Here is a 26,778-nt window from a genome sequence, read left to right as displayed (position 1 = left end):
ATACACCTGATTGTGACGCCATAGTAAATAATCTTATAGCGTCCATCTATAGAATGTGGGTTATTTCTCACAGCTCCTCCAGTGGAGGAGTCAGCTTCACGTATTTTTCTGGACCACTCTGCCTTCAGAGAGGCAGTCCAGGAACACCACGCTTATCCAGATATGCGCTTCTCCAAACGGCTTAGGATACACGTTATCCCTGTCCCCTGGCTTGGTCAAGGACTGGACCCAATGTCCCGAGCGGCATCCTCCAATCTCCAGGCTTGTAGCTAGATCCATAGTTGCAGTGGGAGATGGAACTGCAAACTCAAAGATGCCACTGACAGACAGATGGATCTCTGGTCGAAAGCCATCTATGAGGCTGTCGGCGCACCGTTGGCTCCGGCATTCTCTCCCTTGGGGCACTCCAAGCTATTTCAGCTTGTCTTACACAGATTGACACGGTTACACGTACATCTGTGCCGCAGGTGGCATCCTTAACCTCTCAAATGTCTGCATTTGTTTCTTACGCGATTCAGGTTGCCTGGACTCTGCGAACCGTGCGGCGGTAGCCTCCGCTACTCCGTGTTTTTAAGCAGAGCCTGGTCTGCTCGTTAAGTGAATGGAAGGCAGATTCTGCTTCCAAAAAAGGTTGCCTAACCAGTTGCCTTTTTCTGCTGACCGACTGTTTGGTGAGCGTTGGATGTAACCATCAAACAGTCCAGGGGTAAGGATTCATCCTTTCCTCAGCCCGGACACAACAAACCCCAACAGAGCAAGAGGCAGTCGGGGTTTTCGGCCTTTTCGAGGCTCGGGCAGGTCCCATTTTTCCTCGTCCAATGTGGACTCAAAAGGATCAGAGGAGCTAAGATTCTTAGCGGGCTCAGTCTCGCCCAAAAAAGCGACAGTCTGAAAACCCGCTTCCAAGGCGGCTTCCTCATGACTTGCGGCCTCGGTCGGTAGCAGGCTCTCCCGCCTTGGCGATATTTAGCTGCCATAGGTCAATGACCATTGAGTGTGAGACATTCTGTCTCACGGGTACAGGATAGAGCTCACTTCTCGTCCTCCAACTCGATTCTTCAGAATTTCTCCACCTCCCGGCCGGGCCGCTGCTCTTCTGCAAACAGGGTGCACTCTATAGGCAGAAAGAGTGATGACCCCCGTTCCTCTTCAGGAACAAGGTCACGGTTTTTACCCCAAATTCTTTGCGGTACCTATAACAACGGGCCGTTCCGTCCCGTTCTGGATCTAAAAATGCTCAGCAAGCTCGTGGACACCAGGCGGTTCCGGATGGAATCCCTCCGCCATGTCATCGCCTCAAGGTCCCAAGGATATTTCCTAGCATCATTAGGCATCAAGGATGCTTATCCACACGTGCCGATTGATCCAGAGCACTAGCGTTTCTACGCTTCGTTATAGGAGACGAACACCCTCTGTTCGTAGCTCTACCTTCCGGCTAGCGACAGTCAACTGGTCTTCGCCAAGGTCAGGGCAGCAGTAGTCACAGCCTGCACTCTCAGGGTCACTCTGTGGTCCCGTATTTAGACGATCTACTTGTCAAGGCACTCTCTTAGGAAACATGCCAACACTGCCCGAACGTTGCGCTGGAGACTCTCTAGAGTTTTGGGTGGATCATCAACTTTTTAAAGTCAGATCCGACCCCGACCCTATCGATAACATATCTAGGCATAGAGTTTCTTACTCTCTCAGCGATAGTGAAGCTGCCGCTAGACAAACAGCATTCACTACGGGCTGCAAGCTCTTCTTTAAGAACCAGTCGCACACATTGAGACGCCTCATGCACTTCCTACGTAAGATGGTAGCAATGGAGGCAGTTCCTTTCGCGCAGTTTTACTGCGTCCACTACAATGGGACATTCTCCGCCAATGGGACGAGGAGTCGACGTCCCTCAACAGAGTCGTCGTTCTTTCTCAGGCGGCCAAGGAATCTCTACGGTGGTGGCTTCTTCTCACCTCTTGGTCAAAAAGAAGGTCCTTCCTATCCCCGTCCTGGGCGATAGTTACGACAGACGCGAGTCTATCAGGGTGGGGAGCAGTTTTTCTCCACTACAGCGCTCAGGGTACGTGGACTCAGCAAGAGTCCACTCTTCAGATCAATGTTCTTGAACACAGAGCAGTGTATCTTGCCCTACAATCCTTCCAACAGCGGCTGGAAAGCAAGCATATCCGACTTCAGTCGGACAGCTCCACAGCGGTGGCATACATCAACCACCTAGGAAGAACGCGCAACCGGCAAGCCTTCCAGGAAGTCCGGCAGGTTCTGATGTGGGTGGAAGACACGGCATCCACCATATCCACAATTCACATCCCAAGTGTGGAAACTAGGAAGCTGACTTCCTAAGTCGCTGAGGTGTGGCCGAAAGAGTATGGTCTCCTCACCCGGACGGGTTTCAGGAGATCTGGCGCCGCTGACAGAGGCCGGACGTCGATCTAATGGCGTCACGGCACAACAACAATGTGCCAGCTTCATGGCACGGTTTCACAATCATCGAGCTCTGGCGGCAAACGCCTTAGTTCAGCATTGGTCGCAGTTTCAGCTACCTTAGGTGCCACCTCTGGCATTGTTACCCAGAGTACTGCGCTAGATCAAGACCGACTGCGGCCGCGCCATCCTCGTCGCTACAAATTGGCCGAGGATGTTGTGGTACTCGGTTCTGTGGTGCCTCACGGTAGGCAGACCAATCAGACTGGCTATCTCAAGGGCCATTCTTCCATTTGAATTCTACGGCCCTCAACCGGATGGTGTAGCATTGAGTCCTGGAACCTAGTGTCGTCAGGATTACCTCAGGACGTGGTTGCCACCATGAGACAGGCTAGCATACCAACGTCCGCCAAGATTGACCACAGGACGTGGAAGATGTTCTTATCTCGGTGCTCGGCGCAGGGTGTTTCTCCCTGGCCGGTTGCATCGTCTATGTTTCCTTCCTTCCTGCAATCTAGGTAGGAAAATGGGTTGTCGCTCAGTTCCCTTTAGGGACAAGTCTCAGCGCTATCTGTATTTTTTCAGAAACGACGACTTCCTCAGGTACGCACGTTCCTACGGGGAGTTTGTCTTCTCAGCACTCCGTACAAGCGGCCGTTAGAGCCCTGAGATCTGAACAAGGTTCTAATTGCTCTCCAGATGCCGCCTTTCGAGCCTTTGAAGGATGTCTCCCTTCCCGTTTTTCACGGGAAGTGGCCTTCTAGTAACGGTCTCGTCTCTTAGGAGAGTTTCCGAGCTAGCAACGCTCTCATACAAACTCCCTTCCTGGTCCTTCACCAGGACAGGGTAGTTCTGCGTCCGGTTCCGGAATTTCTCCCTAAGGTGGTATCCCATTTTCATATCAATCAGGATATCACCTCACCTTCTTTGTGTCCTCGTCCAGTCCATCAATTTCAGAAAGATTTGCATCTGTTGGTTCTGGTGAGAGCACTCAGGTTCTACTTCCCGCATGGCGCTCCTGCGCCACCCGGATGCACTCTTTGTCCTTGTCGCTGGTCGGCGTAAACAGTCGCAAGCTTCCAGATCCACCCTTGCTCGGGGGCTCGAGGAACCAATTCTTGAAACCTACAGTTCTACTGGGCTTCTGGTTCTCTCAAGGCCGAAGGCCCATTCTACCAGAGCCGTGGGTGCATCCTGGGCATTTCGGCACCAGGCTACGGCTCAGCAGGTGTGTCAGGCACCCACCTGGTCGAGTCTACTTACTTTTACCAAGCATTATCAGATGCATACCTACGCTTCGGCAGACGCCAGCCTAGGTAGATAAGTCATTCAGGCGGCGGTTGGCCACCTGTAGGAGAGGGCCGTTTGACGGCCCTATCATGAGGTATTCTTTTACCCACCCAGGGATTGCTTTTGGACATCCCAATTGTCTGGGTCTCCCAATGGAGCGACAAAGAAGAAGGGAATTTTGTTTACTTACCGTAAATTCCTTTTCTTCTAGCTCCAATTGGGAGACCCAGCACCCGCCCTGTTTTCTCGGGGTTTTTCTGTTTTTTCGGGTACACATGTTGTTCATGTGGTATGGTTCAGTTCTCCGATGTTTCCTCGCATTGAATTGGTCTTTAAACCAGTTATTGGCTTTCCTCCTTCTTGCTTTGGCACTAAAACTGGTGAGCCAGTGATCCCACTGGGGGTGTATAGCCAGAAGGGGAGGGGCCTTACACTTTTAAGTGTAATACTTTGTGTGGCCTCCAGAGGCAATAGCTATACACCCAATTGTCTGGGTCTCCCAATTGGAGCTAGAAGAAAAGGAATTTACGGTAAGTAAACAAAATTCCCTTCTTTATGCGGCATTTTTCCTGCCAAGAAACATGTTTTCGGTACAGAAATGTCTGCTGCAAAGAATTAAACGTGTGGTTCGGTACCTAAAATGTTCTTTCTAAATATCTATTTTTACACCCTAATCATTTTTGTAATTACCTTTACTAAATGTGTTTATTTTTACTTCACTTTCTGTGAAGTTTCATTAAGAAGAGTCTCAATTGGGAAGTCACAGGAGGCTGGGGCTGCACTCACTTCCTGCAGCATCTAGCACCCCTCGGGTAAAAGGACATCATCAGGGGGCAACACTGAAGTTACTTACTGCAGTTTGCTTCATGACAGCCCTCTGAAAGTTCCATGGCGCTGCTTCCATTTCTGCTGCCACAGGATTTGTGAAATATGACCACCAGAAAACGGCGATAGAAGGACTGTGAGGGACACCAGCTCTTGCCAACAGCTTCTATCACCACCCTCAAAAGAATCATCAGTGGGTTGCGCTATTGTCTCTAACACAGGTGCTATCACCACCCCTGATGATTCATTTGACAGCAGTGATAGAAGCTATGGGGCACCGCTAGTGTCACTCATACTGCTTCTATCTCTGCCATCTGACGACATCTTGTTTCACAGTGAAAAGCTGCGCCAATATAGAACCAGGATATCATCAGAGGGTGGTGATGAAAAAACTGTGGTAAGTGACTGCTGCGCTGTCCCTGATGACGTCCTGTTTCAGGAGGAGTGATAGACACTACAGGGAAGTGAGTGCAGCCCCAACCTCCTGTGACCTTCCGTTTGAGACTCCTCTCAAACTAAACATCATAGGAAGTGAAGTAAAACAAAAAAACACATTTAGGGATTAGCTAGAGAAAGAGGTGTAGGGTACTTTATAATAAAGTTAATTACAAAACTGGTTAGGGTGGAAAAATAGATATTTGAAAAGGACATTTTAGGTACCACATCACTCTAACATGTGCATATGTGATGCTCTGGCCTATCAGGTCGTCACAGGGTATTGTGCAATCTGCTCTCCTGAACAATATCCACCTCCTCCTTGGTTACGGGTCCCTGACCTTTGGTGTTGCCAAGAACAAGCTAATCAATATCCTAGGAACACTCTGCACCACACCCACCAGACACACTAGTGGCTGACCTGAAGGGAATAGGGTCGTCCACTTGGGGGGTTGGTTAAGGGGAGGTCAGGAGACAGTCAGTGTAGTGCTGGAGGTGAAAGTGAGAGGAGGTCAGGAGCTGGGCTCCTTGGAGCTACTAGGTGGCAGACGTTGGTCTAGGCCTGGTAGGAGCTGGACCCCGATCGCAGGGGATTGTGACAAGGGGCACGGACTGTTGAGGAGGACAGCCGGCGGCCTTGTGCTATCACCAGGCAGGGGCCAGGGCACGATTGGGTACGTGGACCCTAGGTCAGGAAGGAGCTTCAGGTGTCCTGGCAATTTACCCAACGAGGACAGAGTCTTCAAGATCTGTCCTCCACCCGCTCCAAAATTGGGGTACTAGCGCAACAAGAGGGATAGGACTTTCCCAATACATAGTCCAGAAAATCCCAAGCGTGAACCCTGAGAACAAGCTCATCCTGTTGGCCACACTGGTGAGCGGGACCCGATAGGTCTATGCTAAAGGGACCAGTTAGAAGTAAGGTGACACGGAAAAGGCCACAGGCTAACAAGCAACACCAAAGGGCACGGGATCCAGGTGTGCTCCCTCCCTGCTGCAGCGATATCAAGAACTTTGGTTTACCACGATTGTCGGTGTCAGCATTATTGGAATGAGTGAGTACTTAAGTGATCCCTGACTGTCCCAACGGCACCTCTCTGTCACCTACACAGAGTCCCGGGGCATTCCCACTACTCGTGGAGGGGTTAAACATCTGGCTGCCCACACCATTGCCACCGGGTACTCCCCATTGCAGCGGTGGTACTCCATCTTACCACACACCACGGGTGGCGTCACGAACTGTCCATACAATCCCCTGTAAAAAAAAACCTTTATTCCGAGTGGCCGCGGAACCCCGACCTCCAGGTCCGGAGACCCATCGAGCCACTGCGGATCCGGATCCGAGCAGCGGCGGCAGGCTGCTGACGTGGGGGCAGCACACATATACCCTAATAATTCCATGCTGATTACTGAAGCTTATTTATACATTGTAATTCTAAATTGTTTGTATTTTTACAGGATTCTCAGATCCAACTGGATGACGCCTTGAGAGCATGTGAGGAATTAAAGGAAAATATTGCTCTTGTTGAGAGGAGAAATACACTGCTCCAGGCTGAACTGGAGGAACTGCGATCTCTGCTGGAGCAGACAGAGAGAGGACGCAAGCTCGCAGAGCAGGAGTTAATAGAAACTAGTGAGCGAGTCCAACTTCTGCACTCACAGGTCAGAAGATGAATGTACAAACGCCATATACTTAATCAGTGTCATCTTCTCTTGATTTCACTTCCCAGAATAGGATCTCCTACAACACTTCTTTCAGTTCCAAATATAGTTGCCCAGTTACTTCTATAAATGGATTGTTCCATTGCCTTTTGTCTTCCTAACAATAGTCTCCCCTTTGCTCTACCAACATTTAGAAATTGTAATGGTCACTGAGTTCTCATTTTGTATGTTCAAGGTGACCTTCAAATATCTAATTACATAGTTAATGTCTCAAACAGAACACTAGCCTAATCAACCAGAAGAAGAAGATGGAGTCTGATCTCTCCCAGTTGCAGACAGAGGTTGAGGAAGCAGTTCAGGAATGTCGCAACGCCGAGGAAAAAGCCAAAAAAGCAATCACTGATGTATGTAGTAATAAATTATGCTTTAGTTTTTGGATCTCACTTGTAAATGTTAAAATAAAGTAACTTTAATATACATAAGATGAATATTGTTTTAAAACAATAATCTACTTAATGGACTTTTACCATTAACATACATTTACATGACTACATAAAAAAAACCTTTTACATAATCTGATCATGACAGGCGGCCATGATGGCAGAAGAATTAAAGAAAGAACAGGACACCAGTGCTCACCTAGAAAGGATGAAGAAGAACATGGAGCAAACAATCAAGGATCTCCAGCAGCGTCTGGATGAGGCTGAACAGATTGCCATGAAAGGTGGTAAGAAGCAGCTGCAGAAACTGGAGGCTCGAGTCCGGGAACTGGACAATGAGCTGGAGGCTGAGCAGAAGCGCAACGCAGAGTCTGTAAAGGGCATGAGAAAGTATGAGAGACGCAATAAAGAGCTCACCTACCAGGTACAGCACATACTTAATATTTATAGATTAATGATATATAACAAACAAAAAGTTGTCCCCCTCAATTGTAAAGCACTGTGGAATATGTTGCCGCCATATAAATAAAATAATAAATTAATTATTATTATTAATTAATTGTATTACTTTTCATGCACTCTTCGTTTCCTCCTAATTCTTATCTAATCCTTTCTGCCAATAACACCTACATGTCTGACATGCTTTTTATCTGTAGAACGAAGAGGACAGAAAGAACTTGGCTCGCCTTCAGGACCTGGTTGATAAGCTACAACTAAAAGTTAAAGCTTATAAGAGACAAGCAGAAGAATCTGTAAGTACCTGTCATGATTTTGTTAGCTTCTTATCCTCCCTCACATTATTCTTTGCTAGTCCATCAGCATGCAAAGAGGTAGGACTGAATGAAATCAGTAATAATAAAACAAAAAGTTCATTATAGTCTTACAGATTAAACATTTTTTAAAGAAACGGTCAGGTGCAATGAATGTTCATTTTGTGCTTGGACTGGTCGCAGCCAAACTGTGATTATGCCAGAATTGTTCAAAAAGTTGAAAACTTTTTGTGCAAATATTTTGTGACTCTTGGCATTTTCACAACAGTGTTGTCCAGCTCTGCCTAATTGGGATGGGGCATGATACCACATCTTGTCTAATTCATGATGAGCTGTGAGGTTCCTTACCCAAGAAATCTTACTCCAATCCTTGACTAGAGTACAAATTGTGGCGAGGTGCATGGAGACGCATGAAACATGTCAGACACACTTCATTGGTGCGCCTCTTAATAAATCAGGATCTTCTGACTCCAAAACGCCCCCTCATCAGGGCTGGTGGGAACAATGAATCAGGGCCAATGTATATTTTATTTTCCAAGAACAGAATACAAAATGTGTGCTGCACTAAGTGGTTGCTATGCGAACAAAGACTTTTATATTAGACAGTTTTTTGTAGCTGTCTCCTATGTATCTTTGTTATGGACCCTACAATACACCAGGATCACACATAACATTCGTTACATATATGACATACTGTATGTTGTCAATGAAATTCCTTCAAAAAGATACATCCCACATTCAGATGGCATGTACTTGCTTGTGGTCTTTGACTTAGCCACACTTTTTTGTCGTTCTCAGGAGGAACAAGCAAACTCAAACTTGTCCAAGTTCCGTAAGGTCCAACATGAACTGGATGAAGCTGAGGAACGAGCAGACATAGCAGAATCTCAAGTCAACAAACTGAGAGCAAAGAGTCGAGATGTTAGCACTAAGGTTAGTATGAGTGATATATGGCTGTAAATGAAGGCGTGCAGGAAATATCAGAGATAATGAAAGACTGTGAACAGTAAAAGCATTCTAAAATATTATAGATGATGAGTAAGGCCATGTTCTAATCAATTGTCTGTTTGATTTCTTTCCAGAAGCCACTAAATGAGTAATTCCAGAAAAAGATTTACTTCTCCACGATACAGCGTCCAAGACCCTGTCCTTTATAAACTATTCCTGGTTGTAGAATAAATAATTCAATATATCTGTTGTTTGTTCCTTTGTGTGAACCAAAAAATTCAACTTCGATATTAGAGGAAGAATATGATCTTACATAGGCTAAAAATTACACTGTTGAACTGACCTAAGAATGAGCACCAAAATCCACAATGAAATCAGCATGTTTTCCATGGAGATTTTTTTTTTATTGGATTTGCATGGTATATTAGCTCTGAGTGCATTGCAATAAATTAACTTGACATTGAAAATATACACATAAGGCGTGATGTGGATTTGAAAATCCGCAGCATGCTGAGGAGCCAATATTAAATTTTACTCTGTGAGTATTTTTCTTTAACATTGCAGGTTTTAACGGCGGATTTTGCAACAAAAATTTGGTAAAAATGTTTGAATTCACCCTAAATCATGCTATAGGTGTTACCTTCCTTCCTTGCTTTACATAATGTAGTCTGTATATTATCTACCTGAGCCTATTCTGCTATTGTAAAACACATACCTACAACGCACTGATTGGATATTAGAAGTTGTGGCTCTAGAAAATCTACAGTAATAATCGATATTTAATACTTAGTTTTTCACTTTTTTGAGTCTTGTAAATGTATTAATAGTATGTATGAATATAAAAGACAATGACCTGATTTATACACAAAACATGAGAATGTGTCCACAGTCTCACTACATCACTTCCCTTGTAGTTTAGTCAGAAGGACCATAAGTATCTACTTTGCACTTTCTTTGTATTACCCTGGTTCTTTAGGTGTGAATTTGGAAAAGTGAAGACATCTGGATCTGGTTTCTTGTTTCTAGTGGGATGAATTTAGTGAAATACAATGACATGCAGAAGGGTAACAATGTTTTGAACTCTTGACTTTCAGGCTCCATATCTCACCGTCCACTACAGCTTTGAGTGTAGACTATTTTCGTTTTATAGACAATCATCTTGGCTATCTCATACAAACATTTCACTTGCAACTATTTAGCATATGAAAAAATACCTTTAAAACCAATGAAGGTTAAAAAAGGAATTGGTGTCTTTTTTCTTTAAAATTATTAATTTTTATTCACAAATCTTAGTTAAAAATACATAAGGTACATACTCATAAAGACTAGTATAAAAGGACAGGATCAAATACCATATTAGAGCAGCAGCGGTAAAACCAAAAGTTACAACTCCACAGTATTAAGACCAAATCGTATATATTGCCATAAATTAATAGCTTGCGAAAAAAATAATGCATAAGGTGCAAAGTGCTTTATCTTCATAAATATCGCTATATAAATATGGTAAAAAAGGCATGGAATGAAAATAGCCAATGTAAGTAAGGTGCTAGTAAATTGCAAAATGTATTGCTAAAATCAATATACCTTGGAGATGGTCAGGGTTGTTCAGTGTGCCGCAAATATATGGGGATATTACCTTATGTATTTTTAACTAAGATTTGTGAATAAAAATTAATAATTTTAAAGAAAAAAGACACCAATTCCTTTTTTAACCTTCCTTGGTTTTAAAGGTATTTTTTGATCTATATTAGAATTTAAGGTGGATTTGTACGAAATATTTTGATTAATTATTTAGCATATGATTAGCTATGCAGATTCTTGTCCTGTCACTGCATTGTTACTGTTTTGCTCCTAAAAATCTAAATTTTAATTTTAATTATTTTGTTATTATTTTGTAAGACCACCTTTGATTTCCTACACTGTCTGAACCATTATGGGCATGCCCTCTGTCAGAATCAAGCATGTCTCAACCGATCTTTGATCCCAGGTCTCTTCTGCTCGGTCCCAATATTGGTTCATACTGGTTGACTCACTTGGGTATGTATACAGCTTTATCTCCAACTCTACCCACAAGTGTTCGGTTGGGTTGAGGTCTGGGGACTGTGGGGGCTAAACAAGCACCTCTGCTTCATTGTCACTGAACCATTTATTTGCCAATCTCGACATATGCTTCCGGTCATTGTCCTGCTGAAACACTATTTAGTCCTTTCATACCCGTAGTACACTAGTGCACAAAGTAACTCATCTTGTAGACCACCATTGATTCTGGTCAAGTATTCAATGCCTTTGGCTGTGAAACAACGACATATCAGGAGGCTTCCTCCACTGAATTTGACAGTTCATTCAATTTCTCGATCCATTAGCCCCTTTTTCCCTTGTTTCTTCCAGACCCATTTGCACCCATCAGAACATAGTCTATTGACTTTTGTCCACATCTTGGCTTTTAAATGGATGAATAGATTTTATTTCGTATTCTTCCAACTTTCATGTCACTCACATGATACAGTTTGGCCAAGAGTCCAGTATTGATGAGCTGAATGATGCTGTTTCTCATTTCTTGGGAAAGCTTCTTCTTGGAATCTGAGAACAGGCTGTAATACAGGAAAAATACAATTTTTCCACCACCAGGAGTACAACAGTAACTATGCAGTGACATGATGAGAATTTTCATAACTAATCATATGCTAAATAGTTGTGAGTCAAATTTTTGTATGAGATAGCCAAGATGATTATAAAATGAAGGTAGTCTCACCTTCCAAGCTATAGTGGATGATGAGCTATGGAGCCTGACAGTCAAAAGTTAAAAACATTGTTATCCTATTGCATGTCAGCATATGCAATGGCAAACAAAATAATTTAGGCTAGCACAAGCTGAAAAACATTAAACATTTATTCACTACCACTGGTAGACATGGAAAAAGGCCCATGTGTAAGGACGGTATATGGGCTCTCTGCAGTCCAATAACTCATCATGGTGCACAATTCCATCTGCTTAACAGATGGAAGTGGCCTCCTTATTCCAGGGCCCCAGTACCCCAGCACAGTTTTCATCAATGGTACGTTTTCCCGTTTACTACTACCTTTCCTATCTCTCAGAATATGCGCTAATTAGAGAAAGAGAAATAAAATAAAAAAAAATTCAATTAGGGACAGAGCCGTCTATTTTGTAGCCAACTCTATTTAGAAAGCATATCCACTTACCTGTTCTTGTATTGTTGTTACCACTCCTGGGGACATGGCGCCGTTTAATATGGCATCTGGATGAGCCCACTTTCCAATTTGGCAATGCATAAAGGCCACCATATTGTACATGAATTGACAAGATCAATTTTCACTTCACTGGATTTACTACAATTACCACCGTAACCTCTAAAAGTAACTACATTATTGACAAGGCTGCAGATTTTTCCACACTAAAAAGACAAAACAAAAGAACAACATACAATGGGTAAAAATAAGACAGTTGTGCTTCTAATACTAACTAACAGTCTTATTGTAAACTTAGGTGGGCTTTGCACACTACGACATCGCAGGTGCGATGTCGGTGGGGTCAAATTGAAAATGACGTACTTCCGGCATCGCATGCGACATCGTAGTGTGTAAAGGCTCGATGATACGATTAACGAGCGCAAAAGCGTCGTAATCGTATCATCGGTGCAGCATCGGCGTAATCCATGATTACGCTGACGCGACAGTCCGATGTTGTTCCTCGCTCCTGCGGCAGCACACATCGCTATGTGTGAAGCCGCAGGAGCGAGGAACATCTCCTACCGGCGTCACTGCGGCTTCTGTAGGATATGCGGAAGGAAGGAGGTGGGCGGGATGTTTACATCCCGCTCATCTCCGCCCCTCGGCTCCTATTGGCCGCCTGCCGTGTGACGTCGCAGTGACGCCATACGACCCGCCCCCTTAATAAGGAGGCGGGTTGCCGGCCAGAGCGACGGTCGCAGGACGGGTGAGTCCATGTGAAGCTGCCGTAGCGATAATGTTCGCTACGGCAGTTATCACAAGGATATCGCAGCTGCGACGGGGCGGGGACTATCGCACTCGGCATCGCAGCATCGGCTTGCGATGTCGTAGTGTGCAAAGTGCCCCTTAGTGTGTATTATACAATGTGCAATACAGGGTAATATTGTGGTACCGTGTTAGCCTGGTTTTTTTTTGTCATATGCCTGAAGAAGGAGGCTTTGTGCTCTGAAAGCTTGCTAATATAATTTTTCTGATTAGCCTATAAAGGTATCACTCGTAAAATACTATTGTCATTCTTGGGACATAGGATTTCAATTGTGTATTATACACAAACTTCCTGCATAAAAAAAATTAAAACATACAATAGGTCTAATTGTAAGGGGTTTCATGAAAGTAAAAATGGTATATGCAACACTCTATACAATACATGATGGACAGTGGCAGACAGAAGAAAGCCCCTGTGCAAGAACAGTATATAGGACCCTTGTATTTCAGTGATGTGTGTGTGATACCATCTGTTTGCAGCTTTCAAAGTGGAAATAGGCTCCATTACCTATTGGGCCCATATGTGACTGACCCATATACTATTAGAATATATCAACATGTTCTTTTTGGAGGGATTTCCCAAAATCTCTGGATCCCAATCTCAAAAATGGAGGTCCCATGTCCCTCGTTTCAATGAGATGGTAGTGAAGCATGCACACTGCCAATCTATTAAAAAATCTATGGTACTGACAAAGATAGCCGACATATAACTGCCAGCAGATAACAGTTTTAGTTGATATATTTCCAAATTGGTTTCCATTATCACGTTAAAAGGTTAAGGGAACACTAACATTAGATTTTTAAGTATGTTCCAATTGGCAATCATTTAAAAGCCCTTTTTTATAGGGAGACCATGCTTCAGATGCACAGTGAACCATCAGTAATAGATCGCTCAGTGCAACTAGGAAGCATGAATCTTGTTACGCAGGACCATGTGCTGCCGAGTATGATGATCTTTTGTGCAGCGCAAAAGATCATTTCACCCTTGACTGAGCATTTTGTTCGCTCATTGGGTGATTGGCCGCCTAATTAAACTTGACAATGATCTGGAAACAAGTTTTCCCATTAACGCTCATTCGCTCGCCTGGTGTAGAAACTCGAATAAGTGCAATGCGAGAAAAAAAAAAGGGATTGCACTGTTATTCAATGAAGCAGGGCAGATCTAAAATTTTATTTCTTAACTGTGTTCGGCCGGAGGAAAAAAATCACAGCATGCTGAGAGTTGAAGTGTAAAGTGGAAGTCTATGGGTGCAAGAAAAAACAATGAATGACAGATGGACCATCCGAATGGCATCCATTGTTTAAGGATACATCACCATTCTGTAGTATAGAACAGTGTACATGATTGTAGAATAATAGCTGCTGACAAAAAAAACACAATGTATACAGATGGTAGGTGTGGAAAAAAAATCGCACACTCGCATGACATACGGAATACCAAACTGATTTCACACGTCCAACTTTTCTGGACCGATTTTTTGTACTCAAGTATGAGCGAGCGCTGAATGAAACATCATAGGAAGTGATGTAAAAAAAACATTTATTAAGGAAAATGTTATCTAATGTCACAGAGAAATCACACTAACCCTACTTATGATACTTGTCTCCACAGTGGGAGGTTACCTGTTGGGAAAATTGGAATCACAAGACTCTCTCTGCTTCCAGTGAAAAAAATGGGGTCCTGTGGGAAAGGAGTCAACTCTTAACCTATTTATTATGTGACTGGTAATAAAGTTGTGCCTGATAAGAAGGACAGTTGGTATTCATTCCCTTAAGAGATAAGCAGAACTGTGGAAGTTCACGTCGGTGGCTTCATCTGGAATTTAGATGAAGTTCGGTTTTGGACCCAGACTTGACCTGAACCCCAATGGAAGTCCCTAATTGGGCAGTTCAGGTCTCCACACACATACAGCCAGCCATAAACAGATCCCATCCTGGGCGGGTGGGTGAGTTATTTCATTTTTTTTGTACACACTACATCCAAAAATGCTGTTGTAACCCCCAGTGTGAGTCGCTCAGAGACTGCAAGCGTCTGTCACTGGGCCGAGTACCGAGTGTACCTGAGCGGTGATGCTCACTTGAGTGGTTTGCATGTGTACAACACCCAAACTCTGAATTCAGATTTTTTTGTAAAGCCAATACGATCCCCAAACTTTACTGTTTAGGTCTGCTCATCTCTAATCATAATAAAGGTTATCTCACAAATGTAGGCAACTTTATTATTTACTAAATCAACTGAGGTTATATAAACCCAAATCTCAATGAAAAAATGGCTACTTTTCAGAACTATACAAACATGATGTTATATCATTACAATAATTTTATTGAGTAAACTATTACACTCCCCTAAAAATAAATGCCTTACTTCTTATAGTATATATACTATACTATATATATATACTCTATATAGTTAGTATGAAAAAATAAAGCTTTTGGATATTTGCCCTGGATAATACTAGAGAATTGTTAGAACAAGAAAGCATAATATCACCGAGGATGTAAAGTGGTCATATACCCAATGTGCCTACTCCGCAAGGACAATTTATTTACTACAACGGATGTGGTAATAGTATTCTTCAGATCGCAACAGCCTAAAATACAAACAGAAACCCAATAAGACATGTCGCCAGCAGATGGTGATAGTGAATTGTCCCTTTTGCTTTGTACAGGATTCTCGCTTCCATGGTATTTTGTAGCATTATCATACATGTTACTTGTATCTGCATAATGTGATATAAGATGCAAATGGCAAATATTTATACAGGTATTGTGCCACTATTGTAAATTTAGAAATTAATGGAATCACATTGATTCAACCAAAAAGAAGGTTTACTCATAAAACTAACTTCATAGATGTCCCTCCACCTCAGATCCTCCCAGTTGGGAGTATAAAGATCCATTCACACTGCACGATCATCAGACTAAACAGGTCGCCGATCATTTGGCACATTTTTTTATACTAAAAAATATTTAAATTAATTCCCGCTATATTATCATATGTTCAATATTTTAGTGGGCCATTCACCATTGTTTTTTAATTAATTAAGAGTATGATTGTTGCTATAAATTGATGAACTGAAATTGATTGTCTGAAAACACACATAATAACGCATAGAAGGCGATTCATTAAGACTGGTGTAGCGCCTGACAGTCGTAATTGAGCAATTGCTGCAGTACACCAACCTAATTCATTAAGCAGCGCTTGCCGCTTAATGAATCAGGATCGTCTGGTACCTAATGTGCGCCATCCCTACAAATTTCTGGAGTTCCGCTACTTTAATGTAGTAAATTATAATGAATTTGACAGGCGGGCTTGACTATGCCCCATACCACCCACGCCATGCCCATGTTTGCGTAGCTAACGTGTAAATGTCAAAAGTAGTAATTTTTTTGCAGAACGGCTGAGTTACAGAAAAATATTGTGACTTATTAAGGCATTTACACCAGAGTTCTGGTGTAAGCAGCTTGAGGAATCGTCTCCATAGTGTTGAGGCTAATTAGGCGAATTTATCAAGGGTGCCATAGGAATTTCGACTCTAACACTGTTCCTGATGTGGGCTAAAGGCTACTTTACACACTGCGATATCAGTCCCAATATTGCTAGTGTGGGTACCCGCCCCCATCTGTTGCGCGACATGGGCAAATCGCTGCCCGTGCTGCACAACATCGCCCAGACCTGTCACACATACTTACCTGCCCGGCGACGTCGCTGTGACCGGCGAACTGCCTCCTTTCTAAGGGGGCGGTCCATGCGGCGTCACAGCGACATCACGGAGCGGCCGCCCAATAGCAGCGGAGGGGTGGAGATGAGCAAGACGTAACATCCTGCCCACCTCCTTCCTTCCGCATAGCGGCCGGGAGGCAGGTAAGGAGAGCTTCCTCGTTCCTGCGGTGTCACACATACCGATGTGTGCTGCCGCAGGAGCGACGAACTACATCGTTACTGCTGCAGTAACGATAATCGAGAATGGACCCCCATGTCACCGATGAGCGATTTTGCACGTTTTTGCAACGATGCAAAATCGCTCATCGGTGTCACACGCAGCAACATCGCTAATGCGGCCGGATGTGCGTCACAAATTCCGTGACCCCAACGACTCCGCATTAGCGATGTCGCAGCGTGTAAAGCCCCCTTAAGTCGATGACTCTGTACAAAGCAGTGGACCTATATTAATCACCAGTCTTACTGAAGAGCTTAAAAAAACTAGAAAAGAAAGGATGATACTGGGGACCCATCACATGCTGGGAAGTAGAAGAAAAATAGGCTTGTACTAGATGAATTTTTGGTCAACGAAAGTTTTGATAACCTTTATTTTTTAAGCCTAAATTTTTTGTTCTCATAGTAAAACACTTCATACTAGAATCAAACTAGTGGTCATGTATGACACCCTTGTCATAGAAGGGTGTCACAAAACTTGTAAAATCAATGCTAGACTAAATTTTAAGGGTAGGTTCACATTAAAGCGGGCTTTACACACTGCGATATCGGTCCCGATATCGCTAGTGTGGGTACCCACCCCCATCTGTTGCGCGACACGGGTAAATCGCTGCCCGTGGCGCACAACATCGCCCAGAGCCGTCACACATACTTACCTGCCCGGCGACGTCGCTGTGACCGGCGAACCGCCTCCTTTCTAAGGGGGCGGTCCGTGCGGCGTCACAGCAACGTCACTGAGCAGCCGCCCAATAGAAGCGGAAGGGCGGAGATGAGCAGGACGTAACATCCCGCCCACCTCCTTCCTTCCGCATAGCGGCCGGGAGGCAGGTAAGGAGAGGTTCCTCGTTCCTGCGGTGTCACACGGAGCGATGTGTGCTGCCGCAGGAACGAGGAACAACCTCGTTACTGCTGCAGTAACGATTTTTGAGAATGGACCCCCATGTCACCGATGAGCGATTTTGCACGTTTTTGTAACGATGCAAAATCGCTCATCGGTGTCACACGCATTCGGCATCGCTAATGCGGCCGGATGTGCGTCACCAAATCCGTGACCCCAACGAGTTCGCATTAGCGATGTCGTAGCGTGTAAAGCCCCCTTAATACTTTTGCAAATCCTAAAAAATTGTACTCCAACAGGAGGAACCCTGATAGAGCTCCAATGAATGAATTCACTTGAATGAAGCTGACAGTCAATGTGGACACTATCTGGCCTCTGACCTAACAAACGTCTCTTTGCATTTCTGAAAAAGACGAATACTTCCAGAAGCCAGACAATGTGACTCTGTTTACTTCATTTAAGTGAATGGCTGTTAAGGCTTTGTTGTAATACAGTTTTCGGAGATTCCTCAAGACCTCATCATGCATGTGAATGTTGACCACAAACATGATAGGAACCTAGACTAACACTGATCGCAATCTGAAAAGAAGAGGCCAGTCATTTGTATGTAATAAATGAAAAACTTACACATAGCATCAAAATGACATTTTTAGGGAATGCGCACATTCTAATTACATAGAAAACGTTAACTCAATATAATATAAAGAGAAAACCTATTCAGATATATTGGAAAGATTTCTGCTGCAGAAATTCCACACAAAAATCACTCACACATTACATTGGACCGCAATAGTTCCGCATCACTGTATATACAATCATGAACTACAACTCCGAGCATTACCTTAAGCCTGCTTTACACCTTACGATATCACATACGATATCGTATGTGATGTGACCCGCCCCCATAGTATGTGCGGCATGTTCAATTTGTTGACCGTGTCGCACAAACGATTATTTGCCGTCACACGTACTTACCCTTCCATATGACCTTGATGTGGGCGGCGAACGTCCACTTCCTGGAGTGGGAGGGACGTTCGGCGTCACAGCGACGTCACACGGCAGCCGGCCAATAGAAGCAGAGGGGCGGAGATGAGCAGGACGTAAACATCCCGCCCACCTCCTTCCTTCCGCATTACCGGCGGGACCCGCTGGACGCAGGTAAGATCTGTTCATCATTCCCGGGGTGTCACACACTGTGATGTGTGCTACCTCAGGAACAATGAACAACCCGACGTGCAATTTTAAGGAAATGAACGACGTGTATGCGATGAACGGTTTTACGTTCAATTGCAATCGCACGTAGCTGTCACACTCTACAACACCACTAACGATGCTGGATGTGCGTCACTTACGACGTGACCCCGCCGACACATCGTTAGATTTGTTGTAGTGTGTAAAGCCCGCTTTAAGGCCTCACTCACACCACCGTATATTTTGGATTAGTACTATCTGATTTTTTACTGGAAAGCACTCGGACCAATGTTATTCCATGGGGCAGTGCTGATGACCAATTTTTTTTCACTGACAGAGTCTGTCTGTGAAAAAATTGTAGCATGCTGTGATTTCACTCCAAAATCGGATGGCTGCATGAAAAAAAAAATCGGGCGCCGTACAGAGTCATGGTACAGCAATCAATTTTTACTGATACATTACAATAAATAGTTGAGTATATGATTGATAGCTGCTGAGTAAAAAAAACAAAACATTACATATATATGACAAGTGAGAAAAAAAATCGTCTCACTTTAGTGGATGAAAATCAGACCAATATTTTATATACTCGTGTGACTTTAGCCTTTCAGTGATACAACCCAATCCAAAAAACATAATAGCATCAGAAATAGAGAATAAGCTATGAAGAGTTGGCCCTAAAAAAGTGGCCGATGGCAAAAGACTGATCTCTGAAAAGTGCCCAAATAACCATCACTTATTACAAACAGTATCAAATTCACATTCACCTACCTATGTAATGCCCTGCACGTCCGAGGAGCAAGATCTGGGTCGGCAACAAAGAGCAATTGAAGGAGGCTCCAACAACATTTTTGAGAGTTTAGTTTCCTGCTGGAAGAATAAAGATCAGATTAATCAATCACAGAAATGTGGGTGGGGGAATACAATACCCAGGGTCTTACTACTCTACGGCTCCATATGTGTAAGAAGCTGTCACCGCTCAAAAGGCATCATTTGTCTCTAACTATGTCTCGCTGCTCCTGGAGAAGGACAATGCCACATAAGTTAACACCAGACAAACTAAAGTATCAAGCAATGTGGTATTACACATATAGATAGCATCACAAATTGTAATAATACGCAGGTGCTTTTTTATTTCTTTATAGAGTATGATAAGGATTTTCAAAATGCCAAAATACTTATTTTGGTTCTTGTCATGTTCTTCCCCAAGTAATCCATTGAATGCCCTATTAGAGTTGGGCCCCCAAATTATGTATTACCTTTTTATGTACACTTATAATCGGTTACCTTTGGATTGTTTTTAGTTAGATATGCCAGAAAGTTTATACTTATTTACAATTTTTAATGTTAAATATGTCAGTAATTTCTAGCCTTCCTTTTTTTTACTCATAACTGAAGGCATATATAGTTTAGACTAAAAGGTAAAGCTGTAGCCAACACTAGAAAACACTCAAAAATCAACCGTATTTTGAAACTTTTGCCTTAAATAGTTGTTTTCTTTTAAATGGGCCACTTACCTAACTCACCTATGTAACCCTGTGCATCCAGCTTCGTGGGGCTTTTAGAGGTCTGAAGTCACAAAGGATGATATGACCACCTGCACACCACTTTATTCCTCCCTTGGGAAACCGATTACCAGCCGCTGTGAGATATGGAGGGGAATGTAGGCCCCCTGGCATGCCAGAAATCTCAAGTATTAGAAGCCAAGGGGAGTGCTAATCCCACAAGTGTAAAATGTCTGTATAGGACGTGTCACAGTGTATGTGTGCCCTTATGCTACTCTATATTTTTGGATATGTTATTAAATACTTTTTAATGACAATATACATATTTTGTTTAAAAAAAAGACATGCCTGCACATGATCTAGAATTTTGCTTATTTATACATATACTTACAGAAACTGGTAGAACTGCTTGAAATACATATTTTAATTCCATCAAAGGACTCCAGGATAAGGAGAAATATTTTTAGAGAACAGAAGAAATGATAATAAGAAAGTGCGTACCAAATGAGTTGCAGCATGGCTTAGAGAATACTTAGAAAATAATATTAAAAATGAATTTGAGGCAACTAATGGGCATTACCCATACCTAAGCAGCAGGGAACTGGCTGTCAATCAACATGACGTCCGCAGTGACCCCCGTTCACAGAGCAAAGCAAAAGAGAAAGAACTGCTGTGTCAAGGTAATGTCACGGGAAGCAGGAGAAATGCCACCATGAGCAGTCATGGGGAGATCATCATAGGGAAAGAAAATGTAGGAGGCTGCTAACAATTACCTGCTGATAAGTACTTAGCCCATGCGAAAAAACATCCCGAATATCACCTTTAAATCTCACAAAAGTGCTGTGACTTTCATTCTAACCAGTCTATTGTGTATACAGTATATGGTCAGCTTTAGCCCAGATCAATTTCCAAATAATTGATTTATTTCTGAATAAAAATTGATAGCGCGTTGACGTGGCTGTTACTAAACTTAATCGGTGACCCATCTTTATGGTTACCCTAGCGTCAATACAGTTTTAGGCCCCCTTCACACGTCCGTGATACACGTGCGTGTTTGGTCCGTTTCCGTATATACCGGAGACACGGCCAAACGTGCACCAATGTTAATCTATGATTGTGGTCACACGTGCGTTATTTCATTATGTCCGTGTGTGCGTGTCCGTGATCCGTATGTGTTTGCGTTTTGCACGGATGCATGTCCGTTATCTGCACGGAGCACGCACACGTGGACACAATGAAAGTCTATGGGTATGTGCACACACGTTAGTAAACACGTATGCATCTACCTATAGTCCGTGTCCGTTTGGTGTTTTTATTTCTAGTGATGTCGGCTATTCTTTCTATTTCTGTGTATGTCGGTCAATCTCCCTGAGTCCGTCGGTCGGTCTCTCTGTCGGTCTCTCTGTCCCTCTCTCGCAGTCTGTCGGTCTGTTTCCCCCCCTCTCTCATACTTACCGTTCCCCGATCACCGGCGCGGCGCTGCACGGCATTCACACTGCTGCGGCGGCTTTTACTATTTTGAAAAAGCCGGCCGCTCATTAAACAATCTCCTATTCCCTGCTTTCCCCACCCACCGGCGCCTATGATTGGTTGCAGTGAGACATGCCCCCACACTGAGTGACAGGTGCCTCACTGCACCCAATCACAGCAGCCGGTGGGCATGTCTATACTGTGCAGTAAAATAAATAAATAAATAATTAAAAAAAAACGGCGTGCGGTCCCCCCCAATTTTAATGCCAGCCAGATAAAGCCATACGGCTGAAGGCTGGTATTCTCAGGATGGGGAGCTCCACATTATGGGGAGCCCCCCACCCTAACAATATCAGTCAGCAGCCGCCCAGAATTGCTGCATACATTATATGCGACAGTTCTGGAACTGTACCCGGCTCTTCCCGATTTGCCCTGGTGCTTTGGCAAATCGGGGTAATAAGGAGTTAATGGCAGCCCATAGCTGCCGCTAAAGCCTAGATTAATCATGTCAGGCGTCTCCCCGAGATTCCTTTCATGATTAATCTGTAAATTACAGTAAATAAACACACACACCAGAAAAAAATCCTTTATTAGAAATAAAAAACACACACATATACCCTGGTTCAACAATTTAATCAGCCCGAAAAAGCCCTCCATGTCCGGCGTCATCCAGGATGGTCCAGCGTCGCATCCAGCTCTGCTGCATGGAGGTGACAGGAGCTGCAAAAGACACCGCCGCTCCGGTCACCTCCGCGCAGCAACTGAGGTGAGAAGCGCGATCAGCTGAGCTGTCACTGAGGTTACCCGCTTTCACTGGATCCAGTAACAGCGGGTAACCTCAGTGACAGCTCAGCTGATCGCGCGGCTGTCTTCATTTGCCGCGTGGAGCTGTCGGGAGCGGCGGTGTCTTCTGCAGCTCCTGTCACCTCCATGCAGCAGAGCTGGATGCGACGCTGGACCATCCTGGATGACGCCGCACATGGAGGGCTTTTTCGGGCTGATTAAATTGTTGAACCAGGGTATATGTGTGTGTTTTTTATTTCTAATAAAGGATTTTTTCTGGTGTGTGTGTTTATTTACTGTAATTTACAGATTACATATCTGTTTAACTCGGAAACTCTGCAGCGAGTCAGGGAAAAATAATAGTTTTATAGTGGCTATAAGTGCAGAGAGAGACCTGAAACTCCAGGGCAGCATTTAACTGCAAGGTGCTGCAAAAGCTGACATTCCTGTGTGTGACTACTTGTCTGTGGAGAGGAATGAGAGAGCTGCAGGAAATGGGAAACTCCTCCCTGCCAAAGGTGGGGGCCAGAGGAGAAGGGATCAGCGGGCACAGGGTGAGGTGAGACAAGCTGAAGGGAGAGAGTTGGAAAGAATTGTAGAGAGCTGTTGTCGGGAGCTGAGGGAACTGTGGTCGGTAGCTCTTGCTGAGGTGAAAGCCTGCTGCAGCCAGTACCTCGCGACGACACCCAAGGGTGAGGAAAAGCCTTTTCCCTGTTAAGGACACCAGAGAACCCCTGCAAAAGATGACATCCGAGCGCAGGCCCTAAGACACTGAGGAGGAGAAAGGACACATCTGCTTGTGGACATTTGGATTGATCCATTGTTTGGCGCCGAAGACCCCAGAAGGACGGGACACCTCACAGACCTGTGACGGATTCTGCCAGGCAGAACTGTACCTTCGGTATAGTTATACCCGGGTATGCCCAAATTGCTTATAGTATATGCGCATATACAGTCTCTCTGGGTGTTGTGTTGCAGTTTAGGCAGATAAGTTGTAAGTTTGTGTGGAGTCTCAAGGATCCCCCTGCAGCCGCAATCGTATGATTTACACCCAATGTTGCTATGTTAGCTGTTCCAGATTGAAGACTGTTAGGCAAATCTGTTCCAAGTTTTTGTGAAGCATAAGTTGGGGAAACTTGAGATGTCCACACTGACCCAGGTGTATATCTCACTATGGTTTTGCTGTGTTCGTTTGGGGAAAGAGTCAGTTGTATATACTTCACTTCCCCTCCCCCAACCCTGTCAGTAAAATTTAGTTGGTTAACTTTCTGCCTGTCTCTGATTCGTGACCTGCTGGATCCCTAACGGACCTCCGGTCCTTACAAGCGAGCGGGGAGAAGCTGACGGGGATCTGCCTGTGTGACTAGTCTCCTATGCAGCTCCTTCCCTGGTGGATATTAAACTATGTTTTTCTCTGAAACTCTACAGTGTTTCAGAGTTCAACATACTGTAGTGGGTGCTCATCACCCCTACAAAAGAAACATCATCCGGAAATGTTAAAGTTGTTTTAATAAAAGTGTATGTATAATATTGTAGTGTGTTAGGGCACCCCCTAGTGGCCGGGTGGGACGGCTGTCGCCACCGGGGAGGAGGAGCCGGCAGAAACCAAGGGGGAAGAGAGTGTTTATATGTGGATGAGAGGTTGTTGGATCCGGGACGTGAGAAGGCTAAGATCTAGGGGCAGAGTGTGGGGGCTGAATGAAGAGGGGACGCCGGAGAGAAAGGAGGTGACGGATCTTCGTGAGTAAAACAACCGGTGTGGATCCGGGGTGTGTGTAACCGACGGTGGGAGCCCGGTGAAGTGGAGTAACCAGGGCACAGCCCCACGGGAAGATTTGTCAGGGCAGGTTGTCCCCCAGCCCAGGAAGTTTTACTTGTTTGCAACAGCCGGAACTGCGTGTGTCAAGAGTGTCAATAAATATGTCTTTTATTTGCATTACATCTGGCCTGAAGACTATTTGTGCCGCTATCGACGACAACACGACCGCACTCTGCCCCACCAATCTAGTCCCCAACATTGAAGGAGTGATAGAGCCAGGGGTGTGCCTTGAATTCACTGCTGCCACGACTACACAGCCAGAGGCTACCCTGGCTCATCACTTCATGTGGCGTAGTCGGCAGGATGCGACTCCCTTGCCGGAGAACCAAGAAACCGGAGACCAAGTGGTGCCGAGTGTACCGTATCCGGGCTACGAGAGAAGATTTCCAGTCCCATGGTGGGAGGAAGAAGTGCCCACGGCGTTGGACCGGGCACAAGAGGGCGACAACATGGCCACCGTCTGTACAGTTGAGGAAGAAAAGGCGCGAAAAGTTGGCGCCAAAAGAAGAGCCTGGGGCTGGCCGGTGCCGAAGAAGAGGTACAGAGTACTCCGCCCAAAGAGGGGAGGCGCCAGTCCCAGGGCATTAAGGAAGACATATGAAGTGGGCGGTGTTCGGAAGAAAAAGATGTACCGCCGCGGAGGAGTCAAGATGATGCGTGAGGCTGGGGGAGGGATCTGTTTAAGAGCGGGAAACGAAGGCCCGCCTTCTCTCTCCTCAGTCTCAGCTTTGACGCCGTCGCCATTGTTAGGACAACGATCGGAGATAGAAATGGAGACTTCAGGACAACCGGAAGAACTTGCCACTACCATGGCTCTGGTCAGCTTAGGCCGGGGGCGTCCCAAGTTTGCTGCCGCAAGCGAGGCGTCCCTAGTCGACCTTCCGACTGGGCCGGGAGGTTCCACGCGTCCCGAGAAGGTGACCTGGAAGACCACTTGGGATGCGAAGACCGGAGGTACGATCACAGAAGTGTGGGCAACGTATGCCACACAGCCCCCAGTGAGAGACCGGATTCCGGGGATTACGTATTCCCCTTGGGAGACACCACAGCCTGGCGCCACCGCCGCCATACCCCCTGTCCCATCTGGGGAGCCGGCCGAAGTGCTTGCCGAGCGGCTGGAGGAAGACCACCTGGGCTTCGTCTGGGATCCGGTGATCGTCCCGTCCTCCGTACCGCGCCCCAGAGCTCCGTCCCCGGTACCCGATCCTGTCCGAGAACGCCTGCTGGCTGAAACCATCGTCCGGGAAATGTTGTCCGGTCCCGGCGGTGAGGAGCTGGCCCTGCAATTCACCACTGGCGTAGTGGTGAAGTTCAATCAGCAGGAGGGTTACGGGTTCATCCGCGAAGCAGCTACCGGGGACGATTACTTCTACAACCGGGTCCACCTAGACGTAGAGGGGCTGCCGAAACGTCTCCACACGCTCTACCCGGGGGAGAGGGTGCAATTCCTGCCCGATGCGGGGAGTCGCGGCCTGTTTGCGGTGGGGGTCACTCGGATGCCGACCGCCCGGGAAGCGGCCCAGTGGCAACAAGAGCTGGAGTGGGAGGAGCAACAGGAACGGCGCCGGAGCCACCCAAAACCGGTACCGACCGCGCCCTCTCATTCCAAGCGCACCTTGGCAGTTGCTCCGGAAGCACCATCTGGCCCGACCGCTGACCCAGAGAAGGTTACCCCGGTAGTAGCGGTGAACCAGAGTGTGACCAATAGACCGGTCATCGTCCTGGACGTACCGCAACCCGCGCCACAACCACCCCGGGTAACGACGCCATCACCACCGCTGGGAGCTGAAGAAGCCGCGTCAGCAGAGCCACCTTTTGCCCCCGTGTCGTTCCGGGGGCTACGCCGCCAACCGGGGCAGTCCCTGGGCGCCTACATACAGGCACAGGCGGAGGAGTGGAAGCGGTCCTGGCCTCCGGAATAGATCTCCGCAGATCTCCTGTTTGAAGACCGGTAATGTTCCTAGACCGGCAGAAGTTTTTATTTCAAAAGGTTAAAAGTTCTACGGGCCCGTTGCCCGCCACCTAAGACCGGGAGCGCTGTTGAGCCTCCGGGCGCCATCTAAGACCGGGAGCGCTGTTGAGCCTCCGGGCGCCACCTAAGACCGGGAGCGCTGTTGAGCCTCCGGGCGCCATTTAAGACCGGGAGCGCTGCTGCGTCTCCGGGCGCCACTTAAAGATCGGGAGCGCTGCTGAACTGGTGCCTCTGTTGTTGTGAACTGAACTTACGGTTTGCTCATGTTATGTGTGTTTTAAAGAAGAGCCGTGCCGGGAGGCTCGGGTTTTAAGAGGGGAGGCATGTAGTGGGTGCTCATCACCCCTACAAAAGAAACATCATCCGGAAATGTTAAAGTTGTTTTAATAAAAGTGTATGTATAATATTGTAGTGTGTTAGGGCAGCCCCTAGTGGCCGGGTGGGACGGCTGTCGCCAC

The 26,778-nt window shown here is 45.6% G+C and overlaps 1 protein-coding gene across 1 annotated transcript in view; it reads left to right on the top strand.

Moving 5' to 3' along the window:
• The window catches only part of LOC142246164 (myosin-7), a 77,409-nt gene extending 68,374 nt beyond the window's left edge, over positions 1–9,035 (top strand). The window contains exons 34-39 of the mRNA XM_075319199.1: positions 6,430–6,633; positions 6,912–7,037; positions 7,222–7,497; positions 7,730–7,825; positions 8,642–8,776; positions 8,926–9,035. Coding sequence (XP_075175314.1) covers positions 6,430–6,633; positions 6,912–7,037; positions 7,222–7,497; positions 7,730–7,825; positions 8,642–8,776; positions 8,926–8,943 — 855 coding nt within the window. The 3' untranslated portion in view covers positions 8,944–9,035. The remainder of the gene's footprint in view (positions 1–6,429; positions 6,634–6,911; positions 7,038–7,221; positions 7,498–7,729; positions 7,826–8,641; positions 8,777–8,925) is intronic.
• The last annotated feature ends 17,743 nt before the right edge of the window (positions 9,036–26,778 follow it).

The sequence above is a fragment of the Anomaloglossus baeobatrachus genome, chromosome 1 (assembly GCF_048569485.1).
Source record: "Anomaloglossus baeobatrachus isolate aAnoBae1 chromosome 1, aAnoBae1.hap1, whole genome shotgun sequence".
Lineage (NCBI taxonomy): Eukaryota > Metazoa > Chordata > Amphibia > Anura > Aromobatidae > Anomaloglossus > Anomaloglossus baeobatrachus.
This window is presented reverse-complemented; position numbering and strand designations above follow the sequence as displayed.